Genomic DNA, 17,083 nt, shown 5'->3' with positions numbered 1-17,083 from the left:
AAATACTTAATAAATTATTATAACTTATATATATCCTTACTTATAAATGAAGTGACTAAATAGGAAACAATTTATATATAAATATAAAAGTGACATAAGTGAAGGACCCTCAATGCCCTCATACATACAATTAATATTATATACAACAATTTTAGTACATTACATTGTAATTCAAAATAGTGATTAAAACATATAGAGCAACTTAATCAGTGCAAATACAAAGAATTCGATGTTACTCAAAACCTGATATTAACTGATGGCATGGTGATAACTATAAACCCTTTGAAGGAACACTCAAATTGAAAATTAATTGTGTGTGCTGTGACTATTTAATAATAAAAAATAAATACATATGTGCATACGAGTTGATTCAGACAATGTAAATTTGATTGGAAAATAACCATAAGGTGATATGTCTCTCTAAAAAAAAAAAAAAAAAAAAAAAAAAAATACATTTGGTAACCATGGTACCAAACAACACTGTACATTCTAATACTAATACTTTGTTCACTTTGGCCATTTTAATTCCCCCTTTTTTATTATTGTTCCAATAAATGTTTTTCAATTTAAAAAAAAAAAAAAAAAAAAAAAAAGGCAGAGATAATACATAATAAACTGTCTTATAGGACAAAAAACTTTTTAATAAAATACAATTGTAATTAGATAACAACGTGATCTTAATGGCCAAACGTTAAAAAAAGGCCACAAAGTTTCAAACCTATCTGATGCCATTAAATCATATAAATACATATGAAATCAATACGTCAAAGAGGAAACATCTGAAACACAAATGAAGGGGAGAAAGAATAAAAACTACTGAATTGGCAAGGATGGATTAAAAGGTGAGGCATATTGGTGGCTAAACAAAGGCCCCCAGGTCCACATCTATGTTCAAACCTTTGGGGATCAGTGTTTTCAGTCTGTATATCCAATATGTCTCACGCTGGCACAGTTTCTGGAGTCTATCGCCACCCCTCCAGTGCGCATCCACTCCTTCTATGCCCTTGTAGCTAAAGCCATCTGGGTTTCCCTCGTGGACCAAGCTAACGTGCCTGGATACACTATGCGTCATAACCTGTCTCCTTATATTTCCCATGTGCTCCAGCACGCGGGTTCTTAAAGGTCTGGACGTACGCCCCACGTACTGGAGTCCACAGGGACAGGTCAGCAGGTATACGACAAACTCCGTACGACAATTAATCAATTGTTTGATTTTAAAGCTCTCTTTGGTTATGTTGGAGATGAAACCTGTCTTATCTCCCGTTGTTACTTGTTTGCAGGCCTTGCAACCCAGACAACCAAAGAAACCCACCGGTGGGGTTAGCCAGTTAATTCCCCATTGTTGATGTCTCTTTCTTAAATACTGTTGCGGCCGGGCTGAGCCTAATGCGGCTGCCAGACGCAGTTTAAAAATAGCGCGGGCGGCGCGCGGCAGTCATCGGCCGAAAACCGGCCGGTTTTCCCGCGCCTCGGGCGCTTTCAATAGTAAGCGCCATTAGCGCTTATCTATTGAAGCGGCCGCCGCGCGGGAAACTCCGTTTTGAAACAGAGAACAGACCCGCGGCTAGCCCGCTGCGCTCCCGGCGAACGTTAGACTCAGCCCGGCCGCATCAGTATACTAGGGGCTAATTGGGTTTTTTTTTTTATATAACTTGTATTTTATTGTGAACAAATGCATGGTATACAGAATGAACATTATATGCATACAAAATATAAAATAGCACATGTAATGTGGGCCTTGAATCACGTATATTAGGTTCGCACAACTTTTCGAGCCCTACTCGGTCGTGTGAGTGCAGGTGAACAAATAATAATAAAAGAATAGGGAAAAAAAAAAAAAAACAAGAGGGTTGGGGGGGGGGGGGTAGAAGGGAAAGGGGAGGACGTAAGGGTGGTTGGTAGGGAAGGATATAACGAAGCTAACTTTTCTTGAAGATGTAGTTATGGCATATGGGTTGCAAAGCTATAACTAGGGCTCTATTCAGCTTTAAGTATTTGATCCCATTGTGTGTGTGGGGGTAATTATTTTACTTTCCCGTAGGAGAACGCACCTCTTACTATCAAAGCCAAATTGTGTCACGCTCTACCCCGGGGATGTCTGTCTGTGCTAACCAAGGGGTCCAGACTTTTAGAAAGTTATCGACATTATCATTAACTCAACTTGTTAATTTTTCCATCTGGCAAATAAACCAAATACGATTCCGAATCTTTGGGATAATTGGAATATCGGGGCGTTTCCATAGTGCTGCAATCTCACACCGTGTGGCTATTGCAAAATGAGCAATTAATTTGTTATGTGACTTTGATAAATCCTTTAAAGGTCTGTTTAAGAGAAACAGCCAAGGGTCAGGGGGAATAGAGAGGTCAAAAATCCTCTGGATCCAATTTTTGATTTTTTCCCAAATTTGGGTTATCAACGGGCAAGACCACAGCATATGTAACAGATCAGCTGTTCCTCCACATTGTTTGGGGCACAATGGGGAGGACCCTGGTACGAATTTTGATAATTTTAGTGGGGTGAGGTACCATCTCATAAGAACTTTATATGCGTTCTCCTTCAGTGTGGTGCATATGGAACTTTTGGCGGTGGCTAAAAATATGGAGTCCCAATCCTCATCTTCTAGGGATTCCCCTAAATCTATCTCCCATTGGTTCCGGAATGAAGGTGTTTGCTGTTTAGATGTAGCAGATTCGACTACCTCTCCATAGATCGTGGATATAAGTCCCTTAGTGTCGGTTTCTGCCCGGCAGAGCTTTTCGAATTTCGTCAGGGGAGGGTACGGGGCGAATTTGTTATAGAATGCTCTAATCTGGAGGTATTTATAGAATTCTGAGTGGGGCAAGTCTTTTTCTAATCTGCTATGGTCGAATGTTTTAATTTTCAGATTATATCCTTCCATATCCTTGATTCTATTATATCCTTTTAGTTTCCAGATTGAACTATTTGTACCAATTAGGCCAGGTGCAAAGCTTGGGTTGTTCCAAATGGGGGACATCAGAGAACATCCTGATGTGAGTGAGTTTTTTATGTTCGTTACTTCCCAAACCGATAGGGAGTTGGTCATTGAGGTGAGCGGTAGGGCTGCGGTTTTCCTCGCTTTTTTAGGTAGCCAAATCAGGTTGCTAAGCTCTAATGGAGAGCAAGCAGAACTTTCCAATTCCACCCATCTTTTCAATTTAGGGTCAGAATGCCATTGTATAATTTGACTTAATTGAGCCGCTTTGTAATATGATAACAGGCAGGGTACCGCTAAGCCACCTGCTAGGGTAGGTCTTTTGATATTTAGTTTATTAGCTCTCGGTTTTTTTCCTCTCCAGATAAAGTTAGATATTGCAGACTGAAGTGAGAGTATATCCTTCAGTTTGAGTGGCACAGGCAATGTCTGGAAGAGGTATAGGATACGGGGAAGTAGATTCATTTTAACGCTATGTATCCTACCTATCCAAGAAATCTTCTTGGAAGACCATCTGATAAGGTCTTGTTTTAATGTCCAAATCAGGTTGGGATAGTTTGCATTATAGATGCTTTTTGCATCTTTGGTGATGTGGATCCCTAGGTATTTTATAGATCTCTTTTGCCAATTAAATTTAAAATTCAGTTTCAGTAATTGGGTTTTAATACAAGGTGCTCTTTTGAATATAACTCTTGGTGCCGGGGGGATGTGTTCTCTTAAAATAGGATCCACTTGTACTACAGGCCAGTGTTTCTTTATGATGTCTCTTACTTTCTTTGCATCAGTGCTGTATGTGGTGATAAAAGAAGTGTTAAAACTGACGTCTTTCTTTTTTCCTGTGATCTTTAATAAATCGTCTCTCGGAATTGATTCAATCTTTTTAACAGCTGTATCTACTAACTCTGACTTGTATCCCCTTTCCAGGAACCTCTCCTGTAGTACTTGAGTCTGTTTCTGGAATTCCTCAGTGTCCGTGCAGTTCCTCTTGATTCTACGGAACTGACCGAATGGAATGTTTTTAAGCCACTGTGGGTGGTGGCAACTAGAGGTTAATAAATAGTTGTTTGCGTCCGTGGGTTTAAAAAAAGTTTTTGTTTTAATTTTGTTATTATCTACATAAATAGTCAAATCTAAAAAATTGATTGACTCTTTGCTCTGCTCTGATGTGAACTCCAAATTAATCTCATTGGTATTTATATAATTGATGAAGTTCCTTAGTTCCGCTTTGCTCCCTTTCCATAAAAAGAGTACGTCATCAATATAACGATGCCAGGAGACCAGGTTTGCGCCAAACGGATGGTCGGACCAGATGGTACTGTCCTCCCAATCCGCCATGAAAACGTTAGCAAAACTTGGCGCAAACCGGGTCCCCATACCAGTGCCGCACAACTGCAGGTATATATCATCATCAAACCAAAAAACATTATGGCCTAAGATAAATTTTATGCAATCTAAAATAAATGTCCGTTGCTCTTCTAAAATGTGTGTATCCTTTAAAATCGCTCTTTCTACCGCTCTCAAGCCGTCTGTGTGTTTAATACACGTATACAAAGACTTGACGTCGCATGTGGCTAATAAAAAATCCTCCTGCCATCTAATCTCGCTCAATAGGTTTAGGACCTGAGTGGTGTCTCTGAAGAAAGATATCCAAATACTCTGACAGGTTCTGAGTAAGAGAACCGATGCCCGAAATTATAGGCCTTCCTGGTGGGGTTTCTAAGCATTTGTGGATTTTTGGTAAAAAATAAAAAAGGGTAATATTGGTTTATCCCTATGCAAATACCCCCATTCTTTTTGATTAAGGATTCCCAGACTCTTCCCCCATATAGAATTATATCTAATTCCTGTTTATTTTTCTTAGTGGGATCACTTTTTATTTTCTGATAGGTATCTGTATCCCCTAAAATGCGGCCGGCCTCATGTACTGTAGGTAATATTCTGTGTCCATCACCACCACATCCCCACCCTTGTCTGCTGGTTTGATGGTGGTGGACCCATCATCCGCAAGTGTCTTTAGAGCTTCCTTCTCTTCTCTACTGAGGTTCTCCCTAAAGGTGTTCTTATTCCTACTTTCAGTCAATCTCTCAAGGTCCTCGGATACCAGTTGGTGATACACTTCTAGATAGTGTCCTTTGCTGTTACTAGGATTACATTTTGATTTTTCCTTTAATCCTGAGTGGACATAATTTTCCTCTATGTTGTGTGTGGGAGGTACATTCTGGCTCCAGCCCATTATTTCCCTACTTTGAGCGTCTTTATTAAGAAAGAAGCGTTTGATTGTTAATCGTTTTAAAAATGTATTGGCGTCTAAAAACATGTCAAAGCCACTAGCTTTCCTGGATGGGGCAAAATGTAAGACCTTAGCTATAACGTTCACTTGAGTTTCCGTTAATGTTGCTTTACTAATGTTAAAGACTCCACTTATTTTGTTAATTTTTTTGGATTGCTTCCTTCTGCCCCTTTGTCCTCTCTTTTTCTTTTTCTCCCCTGATACCTTTCTTCTGTGCCCTTGTCCGTTAGAATTTCGAACCTGTTCTGTGTGGGTAGGGAATGTGGGGGACTTTGATCTAAAAAAGCCACTGCAGGGCCCTGCTTCGTTCTTTCCCACACTGGGCTCCTAATAGGGGGATCTACTCACATATCTCCTTCTCCCCCCTTCTCCATCTCTTTGTCTCGATCTTTCTCTTCTCTCTCTACGTTCCTCTTTATCATCCCTCCAATAGGGTTTATCCCTTCTATCCTCTCTCTCCTTTCTGTCTTCTCTTTCATGATAAGGCCTCCTTTCCCAATCCCTATACCTGTCCTGGCTCCTGTATTCTCTTCTATATTGATGGTACTTATCGCCATAGTCAAATCTCCTATCTCCTCTTGGTTGATGGGAATTTCCTGGATGATAGGGCCTATGATATCGGGGTTGTCCCCTATCTTGTGGTCTTCCATCCTTATCTCTCTTATTCATTTCAATATGTTCTTCTTTCTCTTTTCTGACAGGTGGGGGAGGAGGGAGAGGGGGGTCTATTGTAACCACTTCCTGTTTAGTCTTTTTCGCATTAAACGAGGGAATTCTTTGCAATTCATCAAGGTTTCTTTTCTTCTTCTTCTTCCTTCTGTATCCTCTTTATATGAAATTTCTTTTCTTCTTCTTGAATCTTGATAGTGGGTTCTTCAAGTAGCCAGCTGCCGTTGAAAGCGAAGTTTCCCTCAAAAAGAATTGATAACACAAAAATTGTTTTAGAGACAAAAAGAAAAGAAACCTTGATGTGATAGCACTTACACAAGGCCGTGTAAGTGTCTTTGATATTATACACTCCATTATCAGCCCATTTAACAACTTGGGGACTTACACCCCAGAGCTGTATAATTTGTTATTATTTAGTGTGCCTCAACCTGTGCTCCCCCTATTTTGTCCTTTGTCTCCGTATTTTATAAGGATCCTGGATAGATCCTTCTTGGGGTTGTTAGAGCCATAGGAAGAGACCGAGAAGCAGATGAGAACCTTATACTGTAGGATTTTTAAGGTTGTGCTGTTCTAACAAAGAACAAGTGAATTTTCCATTATTTATCGAGTTGTGGGGTAGCGCCTGGCTATTTCCCTTTACCATTTTCTCATGTGTGCCAGGAATGAGGCTAGTGATTGTAGGGAATATTTACATTCACTCCATTCATGACACCAGAATAAGGACTCATAACTTTTAGCACACAGAAAACAGGACTCCATATCTTTTATTAAATGGGAATAGTTTAATACGTATAGATATTGATAACCTGTATGTGAGCTGAGGGATTTCTAAGTCATGGATTGCGGAAAACCAAGCTTGGTGCCTCTGTGTCTGTCCAGAGTCCGTACTTGAAAGGCTCAAGGATGCTTAGATGTTAGAACAGGAGGGGCACTGCAGTTATCTTTGAGTAACAGCATCCTGGCCTGACACAAGGCGGTCCGATGACCATTTGCCCAAAATCCAGACTCTGTGGTGCCTGAGCAGAGGGTGGGTTCAGTATGCAAAGAGACAGAGGGGCTAGAATAGCCCATGCCCCCTTGCTACCTGCCGGTCAGGGGAAAGTGCTCTAAAAGGGTGATCTGAAGGAATTTTGTCCCGGAAACGGATTTATTCGTTAGCACCATCCCCAGTAAGTGTGTTAATCTTGAATTGTGCAACTTTGTGTGTCTGTCTTTTATAAGAATAACACAAAAAGAAGTGTGCTTGGACAGCGCTAATCCCGATACAATAATGATAAAATATGCAGTAATCACAATAAAATAAACAAATATAGAAAATATAAATGAAAATGGTGGGGCAGCCAGGAATGGACTGGTAGAACCAGCACCAGAAGGAGTACAACAAACACAAATACAGAGCAGCGCCCACAGTGATAAATGTCCACTGAGTCCAAGATAGATTGGACTTTATCTTGGACTCAGTGGACATTTATCATTGTGGGTGCTGGCCTGTATTTGTGTTTGTGTTTGTTGTCTTTTATAAGAAATACATTACCATTTATTTTACCATCTTGTTTTGCTCAATCAAATGATCCCAGTTATAAAAAGGTGATGTAGGACCTGGTCTCCTGTGACAGTGTCATCTACAGTATGAAGTATTCTGTGTGACATAGTCATGTGCTATACACATGTGCTGAAGCTGTGCTGGAAATACTATTATAGGGGAAAGCAGTGTATTTAGTGATACCCACTGTGTATACAGAAAGTAACATCATGCGGGCATGTTAGCGTGCATGTTAGCGGGCATGTTAGAGTGCATGTTAGCAGGAATGTTAGAGTGCATGTTAGAGCATATGTTAGCGGGAATGTTAGAGTGCATGTAAGAGCGTATGTTAGCGGGCATGTTAGAGCGTATGTTAGCAGGCATGTTAGAGCGTATGTTAGCGGGCATGTTAGCGGGCATGTTAGAGCGTATGTTAGCGGGCATGTTAGAGCGTATGTTAGCGGGCATGTTAGCGGGCATGTTAGAGCGTATGTTAGCGGGCTTGTTAGCGGGCTTGTTAGCACGCATGTTAGCGCGTATGTTAGGGGCCATGTTAGCACGCATGTTAGCGGGTATGTTAGCAGGCTTGCTAGCGGGCTTGGGCTTGTTAGTGGGCATGTTAGCGCTCATGTTAGCATGCAATTTAATAGCACAACTCTTATCCAACAATTACACACATATTGATGCAACAAAAATTCTCTGCTGGTAATAAAGTGTCTTCTATTACAGATTAGTGCATGTCATTTATTTGAGATAAAGGCATTAGTAAACAAAAACCCTCATTGCTCAATTATGTGTCACTATAAAAACTAACCACTGTCTCTTTCTGTCAATAATTGACTGAGCAGAGTCTATAAACTATACAATTTATCTTGCTAAATAATGGGTTGACCTTAAAAATATAGTGGGTGTAGTAGCAATAACGAATGAAAATACCCACCCTCAATAAATGCCCCATGTGTTAATTAAACAACCCAGTTGCTATAAATTACAGCTTCCCTCAAGGGGAATTTTACTTAACCTTGGAAATCACATGATGGACCATAGAGCTATAATGGCATTCAAGATCCTTATTCTGCTGGTAACTGTCCTTACTCTGGGGCATCAGAGTCTGGCAAAAAAAAGCAGCAGCAGCAGCAGCAGTGAAGAAAATATCGGTAAGTATAATAAAATGTATCATTATAAATATAATTAGAATATCAATGTAACCTTTACTTGTGTGCTTTCAAGGTTAATTTACCGGAAGTTTCATTAGCATAGTGACAAGTTTATTTTCGGGAAATATGGTCGAATTACTGTTTAGTTTTACTTAAAAAATATAACGGTTTTAAAACCTTAATGTATAAAAAAATGGATTAAAAAAAAGGTTTTGGGAGAGATGTATTAGTGTAAGAATGTGTAAATAGGAGACTGTGTTGATGCTGTTGCATTTTCTGTTTGCTTTTGTGTCAAATGAAAGAAAATGTTTCCTACATTTGATGGATATTGTTGACAGAAAAGTTTATGTCACCTTAGAGCTGGCAGGGTTTTTTTTTTTTCACAAATGCAAGATTCAAAAATTAACACGCAGAGATGCAGAATGTGATACATCTCATTATAATCTGTGTCCCATGTAACTCCCCCAACTCCTCCTACTGACTCTCCCCAAGCTGCAAGCTGGGGCAGAGATGCAGAATGTGATACATCTCATTATAATCTGTGCACCATGTAACTCCCCCAACTCCTCCTACTGACTCTCCCCAAGGTGCAAGCTGGGACAGAGACACAGAATGTGATACATCTCATTATTATCTGTGCACCATGTAACTCCCCCAACTCCTCCTACTGACTCTCCCCAAGGTGCAAGCTGGGGCAGACAGACGCAGAATGTGATTCATCTCATTATAATCTGTGCACCATGTAACTCCCCCAACTCCTCCTACTGACTCTCCCCAAGGTGCAAGCTGGGACAGAGATGCAGAATGTGATACATCTCATTATAATCTGTGCACCATATAACTCCTCCCAACTCCTCCTACTGACTCTCCCCAAGGTGCAAGCTGGGGCAGAGATGCAGAATGTGATACATCTCATTATTATCTGTGCACCATGTAACTCCCCCCAACTCCTCCTACTGACTCTCCCCAAGGTGCAAGCTGGGACAGAGAAGCAGAATGTGATACATCTCATTATAATCTGTGCACCATGTAACTCCCCCAACTCCTCCTACTGACTCTCCCCAAGGTGCAAGCTGGGGCAGAGACGCAGAATGTGATACATCTCATTATAATCTGTGCACCCTGTAACTCCCCCCCCAACTCCTCCTACTGACTCTCCCCAAGGTGCAAGCTGGAGCAGAGATGCAGAATGTGATACATCTCATTATAATCTGTGCACCATGTAACTCCTCCCCAACTCCTCCTACTGACTCTCCCCAAGGTGCAAACTGGGGCAGAGACGCAGAATGTGATACATCTCATTATAATCTGTGCACCATATAACTCCTCCCAACTCCTCCTACTGACTCTCTCCAAGGTGCAAGCTGGGGCAGAGACGCAGAATGTGATACATCTCATTATAATCTGTGCACCCTGTAACTCCCCCCTCCCCCCAAACTCCTACTGACTCTCCCCAAGGTGCAAGCTGGAGCAGAGATGCAGAATGTGATACATCTCATTATAATCTGTGCACCAGGAACTCCTCCCCAACTCCTCCTACTGACTCTCCCCAAGGTGCAAGCTGGGGCAGAGACGCAGAATGTGATACATCTCATTATAATCTGTGCACCATGTAACTCCCCCGACTCCTCCTACTGACTCTCCCCAAGGTGCAAGCTGGGACAGAGACGCAGAATGTGATACATCTCATTATAATCTGTGCACCCTGTAACTCCCCTTTCCCCCAACTCCTCCTACTGACTCTCCCCAAGGTGCAAGCTGGGACAGAGACGCAGAATGTGATACATCTCATTATAATCTGTGCACCCTGTAACTCCCCCCAACTCCTCCTACTGACTCTCCCCAAGGTGCAAACTGACTAGCTGGTACAACTGTGGCTTGTCTGGTCGATGCAATTATAGAGACAACATTAAACTTGAAGTAATAGCAGAAAAGTCACAATTACTTTTATTACATCTTCATCATCATTTTTTTTTTTTAGTAAAAATACGCCTCCATTTATGGGGGAATCACAATATTTTACAGTTAAACAAATTACAGCTCAGGTAGTGACAATGAATATAGAATGGATAAAAAAAAAAAAAAAAATATGCTTATGCCATGAAGAGACGTGCATAATATACCATTATTTTCTCAAAACCAAAATAAGACAATTTTCTTTAATTATCAGGTTACACTTGTTCGATATTCTTAGATTTTGCAAAGGCTTTTGATACTGTTGATCATGTTATCCTGCTTAACAAACTCCAGTGCTCTGGAATTGGGAAGCATGCTTTAAACTGGTTTCATTCATATCTACCAGGTAGATCCCACCATGTGTCCATCTAAGGCTCTAACTCCAACCCCTTGGATATCACCTGTGGTGTCCCACAAGGCTCTGTTCTGGGGCCTCTACTCTTCTCAGTGTTCATCAATGTTCTTCCTACAGCGTGTAAGGAAGCCTCAATACACATGTATGCAGATGACACAATCTTATATGCACACAACCCTAGCCTCTCGGAACTTGAACACATACTTCAGTCTGACTTTTTGAGACTTTAAAATTGGATTCCCCAAAACAAACTGTTTTTAAACACTGACAAGACTGTAACAATGGTATTCGGGACCAAGGCTAAATTTTTAAAGCTTCTAATAACTGAGTTCCAGATCAGAACCAACGCTAACACCACCCTAACTCCTGTTACTAGTTTAAAAAACTTGGGCATAGGCTTTGACTGCCATTTAACATTCGGGACGCACATTGATACTCTGACATCCAAAACCTATGCCAAACTAGGTGTACTTTACAGGAACAAATCCTCCCTAAGTCTGCTAGTCAGAAAGCTTATCGCACAGCAGATGCTAATGCCAATTATTGACTATGGAGACATAGTATATGACCCGACACCCCAAACCCACCTTAGCAAACTTGATACCCTCTACAATTCAATATGCCGTTTTGTTCGCCAATGCAACAACAACACACATCACTGCAAAATGCTCAAAGAACTAGATTGGTCATCACTTGAGTCTAGGCGCAAAGTTCATCTTTCTTGTCTTGTCTTCAAATACTTTCTGGGCAAGCTACCCATCTATCTGAGCAAGCTCCTCACCCCTACCACATGCAGCACTTATCACCTGAGATCTGGCTCCAAAATACTGTTCATGGTCTCAAGGCCCAACAAAGTATCCGGCCGCTCCTCCTTCTCTTACCGTGCACCGCAAAACTGGAACAACCTACCGGAGACTCTCACATCCAGCACCAGTCTAAGTTATTTCAAAACTAAGGCTGTCACACATTTTAATCTGGTCTGTAACTGCTAAATATGCCTATAATATATATGATCTGTAAATGTGCATGCAATGTCTTGTACTGCTGCGGCACAGTTTATTCGAGCATTTGCCCGTTCTGTGCCGCAGCAGTAGCCTGGCGCGCGCCCGAGTGTGACGGGCGCGCGCCGAAGCAGCGGAAGAGCGCCCTCCGATCGGGGCGCTCTCCCTACCGCTGCCGGGTCCGCCGGGTCCCCCGGAACCCCCTGCCGCTGTCCCGCGATCGCGGGACACCAGGGCTCCCTCGGGGAGCCCTGGACGCGCGTGCAGGGGGCGCAGGCTCCCGAAGACGCGTGACCGCGCGTCTATGACGCGCGGCACGCCGAGGGGCGGCCACTAGCAAGCCGGGAAATCTCCCGGCTTGCGGATCTGGCCGCACTGCGATAAAGTGTGTCGCCAGTGTATATAATGTATACCCTGCTCATTATGTAACTGTATTTGTAACCATGTATTATTTGTCATCTTAACTCTGTGCCCAGGACATACTTGAAAACGAGAGGTAACTCTCACTGTATTACTTCCTGGTAATACATTTTATAAATAAATAAATAAATAAATGAAATGTATATTACACAGTATCACAACATGTATTATGATGGCCAGTGGCAGACGCCATATTGATATATCATAAGTGAGTAAACTACTTTCTACTATCATCTAGAAAACTGCTTAATCATCAATTATTCATTTTTTTTATATAATAACAGCGAACGCGAAACAATGTAACGTGGCTCCATATCAGAGAAGAAACTGTGGGTACAAAGGAATAAGTGCGGCAGAGTGTCAGAAGAGAAAATGCTGCTTTGACTCCAGTATCTCAGAGGTGATCTGGTGCTTCTACACTAAATCGCAAGGTACGTGCAATAAAGAGTGCGTGTAATACAGAGTGAGTGTAATACAGAGTGCATGGGTTTTAGCGCATAGCAAAGGGACATAGTTACAGTACATAGTTACATAGTAGATGAGGTTGAAAAAAGACATATGTCCATTAAGTTCAACCTATGCTAAATTAAACAACAGATACTTTGCATGCATTGTTAAACTTACAGTTATACCTTCTGCACATGACACAGATTATCGTTGAGTTTATTTTTGAATGTGGGTTGCCTCCAATCTGAGCTGGAAATACAATTTGCAGTTCCCTTTATCAGGAAGTTATTAGTGATCAATTAATATGAACTCCTGGGAGCCTCTTCATGGAACTGCGATAAAAACCATGACATGAGAGTTCTCAGACTGGATCCTTTCCGTTTCATGAATGACTCTCTCCTAAATCTGTTGATAGTCAAGAAAACAAAGCATAAGGATTTCCTGATGCACCTTCAGAATACTTAATATACCAGCATAATACGATGTCCTTAACCTTCTGTAAATACCCATTGTTAAAAATACTGTGAAAAACATCTCCATTCATTGTTTAAACATGACCAGGGAGGTTCCAGGCGGTTCCCCTCTCCCCCCGCCTTGTACCCACATGCAACGTACAAATAAAGACAGGAAACGGGAGCTGGAGGTAAAATGGCCGCGGCTATTTATTTATACAGAAAACCTAATGGGGTAAATGCACTCCCTGCCAGAGTGCTCCTTTGACAGGAGTGGGAGGGGACGGTCAGCCGGCCCTCGAACCGCTGACCTCGTGTCCCCTACGCGAGCGGGCTCTCGAGGTCATGGATAACTGACCTTGCCCACTCGTACTCCCCCCGGGCTCAAACGGCCCAGCTCCCAGTCTGGCAAGAACAAGCACCTACCCCCAAGAGCCGCCGCGACAAAGGCAAAACTGGACAATGACCCCTCCTGCTCGGAACCTCGTCCTTTCACTCAGCACAGTATCAGCAGTTCGTGCTGTAACGGAACAAAGAACCATTAACACGGCATACAATGCATATGTCCACATTCCTGGGAATACCCTGCCCTGCTCAACCTTCTGCTGACGTTCATTACATGATTGCAATCACTACCTAAGGGGATGGGTGGGTGGGATATCGTCTGGTGGGCAGCAAAAGAGGACGTGCTGCCCGCCAGCCTGGCCTTAAATAGGCCTTCTGGGGACTCCTCCCCTGTGCTGGGGAGTGAGGTGTGGGGGCGGGCCAGTGAGGGGAAGGCTAGACCCCCCCCGGTCATGAAGCCCCCCCGCCTATGGCTGGGGGGGGGGCGCTTTCTACTGTACGACTCCTCACAGACAGATGTCTAGCAATGTCTAAAGAATAGAATTTCAATATTTTTTTCCGGTCAAATGTAATTAATTTGGGATTTCATAACTCTGCATTTCCAAACTTTTACCAGACTTGAATCTACACTTTATCTTCCATTTAAAATAATATATTTACCATTTTCAAAGGAGCAGTACGAAGCAAGATTTGCAATTTGCAAAGTTACAGTAATATTCTTCAACGAGTTACATTTTTTGTTTCTTGTTTTAAACAGATAAACACTGCTCAGTGAGCTCCAAGAAAAGGACAAACTGTGGATATCCTAATATCAGCGCCAAGGACTGTTATAACCAAGGGTGCTGCTTTGATTCAAGTGTCCCTAACACACCCTGGTGTTTCTATTCTTCGAAATAGAATGAGAACGGTAATGTATTGTTATAACATTGATAATAATGGGAAGTCATTTATAGAAATATACAAATTATTCCCATATCTCTTTGCACAAATTCCTGTGAAGGTTCTGTAATACGCTCTTGTGAAATAGTTTGGGGAGTTTGCAAGCTTACCTTGTGTTATTTCAACTGTCTAATATTGGCATTCACTGGGGTCAAAGCTTGTAAAGCTCCTAACAAAAATGACAACATTTGCATTCATTTTTAAAAATATATGTGGATATTATGGATATACAGTATGGATATATCCACATTATGATATTGGTTTTTGGCGGTGAACTTTGACCATTTATTTTTTTACATTTCTCTAAAGCCTTGAATGTCTACAATTTACCAAATTCATGAAAGTGAGGAAAGGTTCTCTATACAGAGATGTACAATTCCAAATGTTTAAATCAGTGCGAGAATGGGGTTCTAGCACTTCATTGAAAAGGCTACGAGACAGCTGGGCCTAGAACTCAGAGGACCATTCACTTCAATCAGCTGGAAGGTGCCATCTGGTGTCACTAGGACTCTTCTGACATAGCACCACTGAGTAAATATGGCCTATACATAAGAGAGACTCGTGAATTTCTTCCAGTACTGGAGTATTGTATTTAAAAAAGGAGCAGACAATTGAGAGCCACAGTGAACTCACAGAAATACGTTAATGTAATACAAATCTCGATGATTGAGGCTTTTCTGGTGTTTTAACCTACAACGTGGCAGAGGTCTCCACATTAATTAGGCTTAGTGGTTAGCGCTGCTTTCTTTTCTTTTGCCCATGATATACCTTGTGCATCATAAGGACCTCAGGTGTGCAAGGTCACATGATATACCTGGCATGTGATAAGGAACCCAGGTGTGCCAGGTCATATGATATACCTGGCATGTGATAAGGACCCCAGGTGTGTCAGGTCACATGATATACCTGGCATGTGATAAGGACCCCAGGTGTGTCAGGTCACATGATATACCTGGCATGTCATAAGGACCCCAGGTGTGTCAGGTCACATGATATACCTGGCATGTCATAAGGACCCCAGGTGTGTCAGGTCACATGATATACCTGGCATGTCATAAGGACCCCAGGTGTGTCAGGTCACATGATATACCTGGCATGTCATAAGGATGTCACATGTGCCAGGTCACAATATATACCTGGCATGTCATAAGGACCCCAGGTGTGCCAGGTCACATGATATACCTGGCATGTCATAAGGATGTCACATGTGCCAGGTCACAATATATACCTGGCATGTCATAAGGACCCCAGGTGTGCCAGGTCACATGATATACCTGGCATGTCATAAGGACCCCAGGTGTGCAAGGTCACATGATATACCTGGCATGTCATAAGGACCCCAGGTGTGCCAGGTCACATGATATACCTGGTATCTCTTAAGGACCTCAGGTGTGCCAGGTCACACGATATACCTGGTATCTCTTAAGGACCCCAGGTGTGCCAGGTCACATGATATACCTGACATGTCATAAGGACCCCAGGTGTGCCAGGTCACATGATATACCTGGCATGTCATAAGGACCCCAGGTGTGCCAGGTCACATGATATACCTGGTATCTCTTAAGGACCTCAGGTGTGCCAGGTCACATGATATACCTGGTATCTCTTAAGGACCTCAGGTGTGCCAGGTCACATGATATACCTGGTATCTCTTAAGGACCTCAGGTGTGCCAGGTCACATGATATACCTGGCATGTCATACCATTAGGTATAATGTATAGTAAATTACAATAATTTAAAACAAGATGTTTAATTATTGAACTAATCTTTGACATATCTTATAGAATAGTGAATAGTTATATTTTTAGAACAGGTAAAGTTATTTAAAATATAATTTAAATAATTGAAACAGTTTTTGACAGTTTTAAGTTTTTAATTCACAGTGGAAACTTTAAGCGGGTGAGAGTGTTTATCTTGTGTCCTCAAACAAAATGATCACATTATGGGAAATTGTGCGCATCCCTCTACAGCATTAAAGTAATTAGGCTGAATTCAGAAGTCAAATTCCAGGAACAGACATGTTTTTTTAACTATACATTGTTACTTTATTTTGCAGACATTCAGGGGGTCGTGACTGTATCCCGCACAGAGGGCCGTGCACAAAGAATTATGTTTTTGATTTATAAAAAAAACCTCTTGTTTTTGATTCAGTTTGAAATGTCATAAAATAAAATAAATGATCATTGCTGTAAAGCTCAGAACAACACACGGCTTATTTTCCTGCTATACATGTTGCTTTCAATACCAACCAAAAAATGCTGGTTTGCTTTGTGCTGCCAAATTATACATTTGTTACTTTACGGAACCGACCGATCGGAGAGAAAAAAATCACCCATCTCTATCTTTCAGCTTTACTTCCTCAAACAATTATGAAGAAGAGAATCAGCCTACTAACTTCACTTGAGGTAAAAAGGTAGGGAAGAGAGGAGATTTTTTTTTCCCCATTTGGGGTTAAACAGAAGAAATCTCCAGGAGAAAAAAGAGCAGATGTCCGTAGCTTGCACAAGGCTTGTGGTAGCATCTCTGGTACATTCCCAAGTACCACGTAGAAGTAGGTAACGGAATGGTTCCCTTCA

At 41.8% G+C, this 17,083-nt stretch overlaps 1 protein-coding gene across 1 annotated transcript; it reads left to right on the top strand.

Moving 5' to 3' along the window:
• The first annotated feature begins 8,437 nt into the window (after positions 1–8,437).
• Positions 8,438–16,711, top strand: LOC142491245 (trefoil factor 1-like). The gene is made up of 4 exons (XM_075593520.1): positions 8,438–8,592; positions 12,609–12,755; positions 14,326–14,475; positions 16,564–16,711. Exons 1-3 carry the CDS (start codon positions 8,469–8,471, stop codon positions 14,463–14,465), a joined length of 411 nt encoding a protein of 136 aa, XP_075449635.1. The 5' UTR covers positions 8,438–8,468; the 3' UTR covers positions 14,466–14,475; positions 16,564–16,711.
• The last annotated feature ends 372 nt before the right edge of the window (positions 16,712–17,083 follow it).

This window comes from Ascaphus truei, chromosome 3 (genome assembly GCF_040206685.1).
Source record: "Ascaphus truei isolate aAscTru1 chromosome 3, aAscTru1.hap1, whole genome shotgun sequence".
Lineage (NCBI taxonomy): Eukaryota > Metazoa > Chordata > Amphibia > Anura > Ascaphidae > Ascaphus > Ascaphus truei.
Note: the sequence above shows the minus strand (reverse complement) of the source record. Positions and strands in the feature narration are given on the sequence as shown.

Excerpts from the sequence above, each read along its gene's own strand:
- LOC142491245 (XM_075593520.1), top strand. The coding sequence starts at position 8,469 with ATGATGGACCATAGAGCTATAATGGCATTCAAGATCCTTATTCTGCTG. Across the intron at positions 8,593-12,608 it reads CAGCAGTGAAGAAAATATCG|CGAACGCGAAACAATGTAAC; the intron begins GTAAGTATAATA and ends ATATAATAACAG. Across the intron at positions 12,756-14,325 it reads CTTCTACACTAAATCGCAAG|ATAAACACTGCTCAGTGAGC; the intron begins GTACGTGCAATA and ends TGTTTTAAACAG.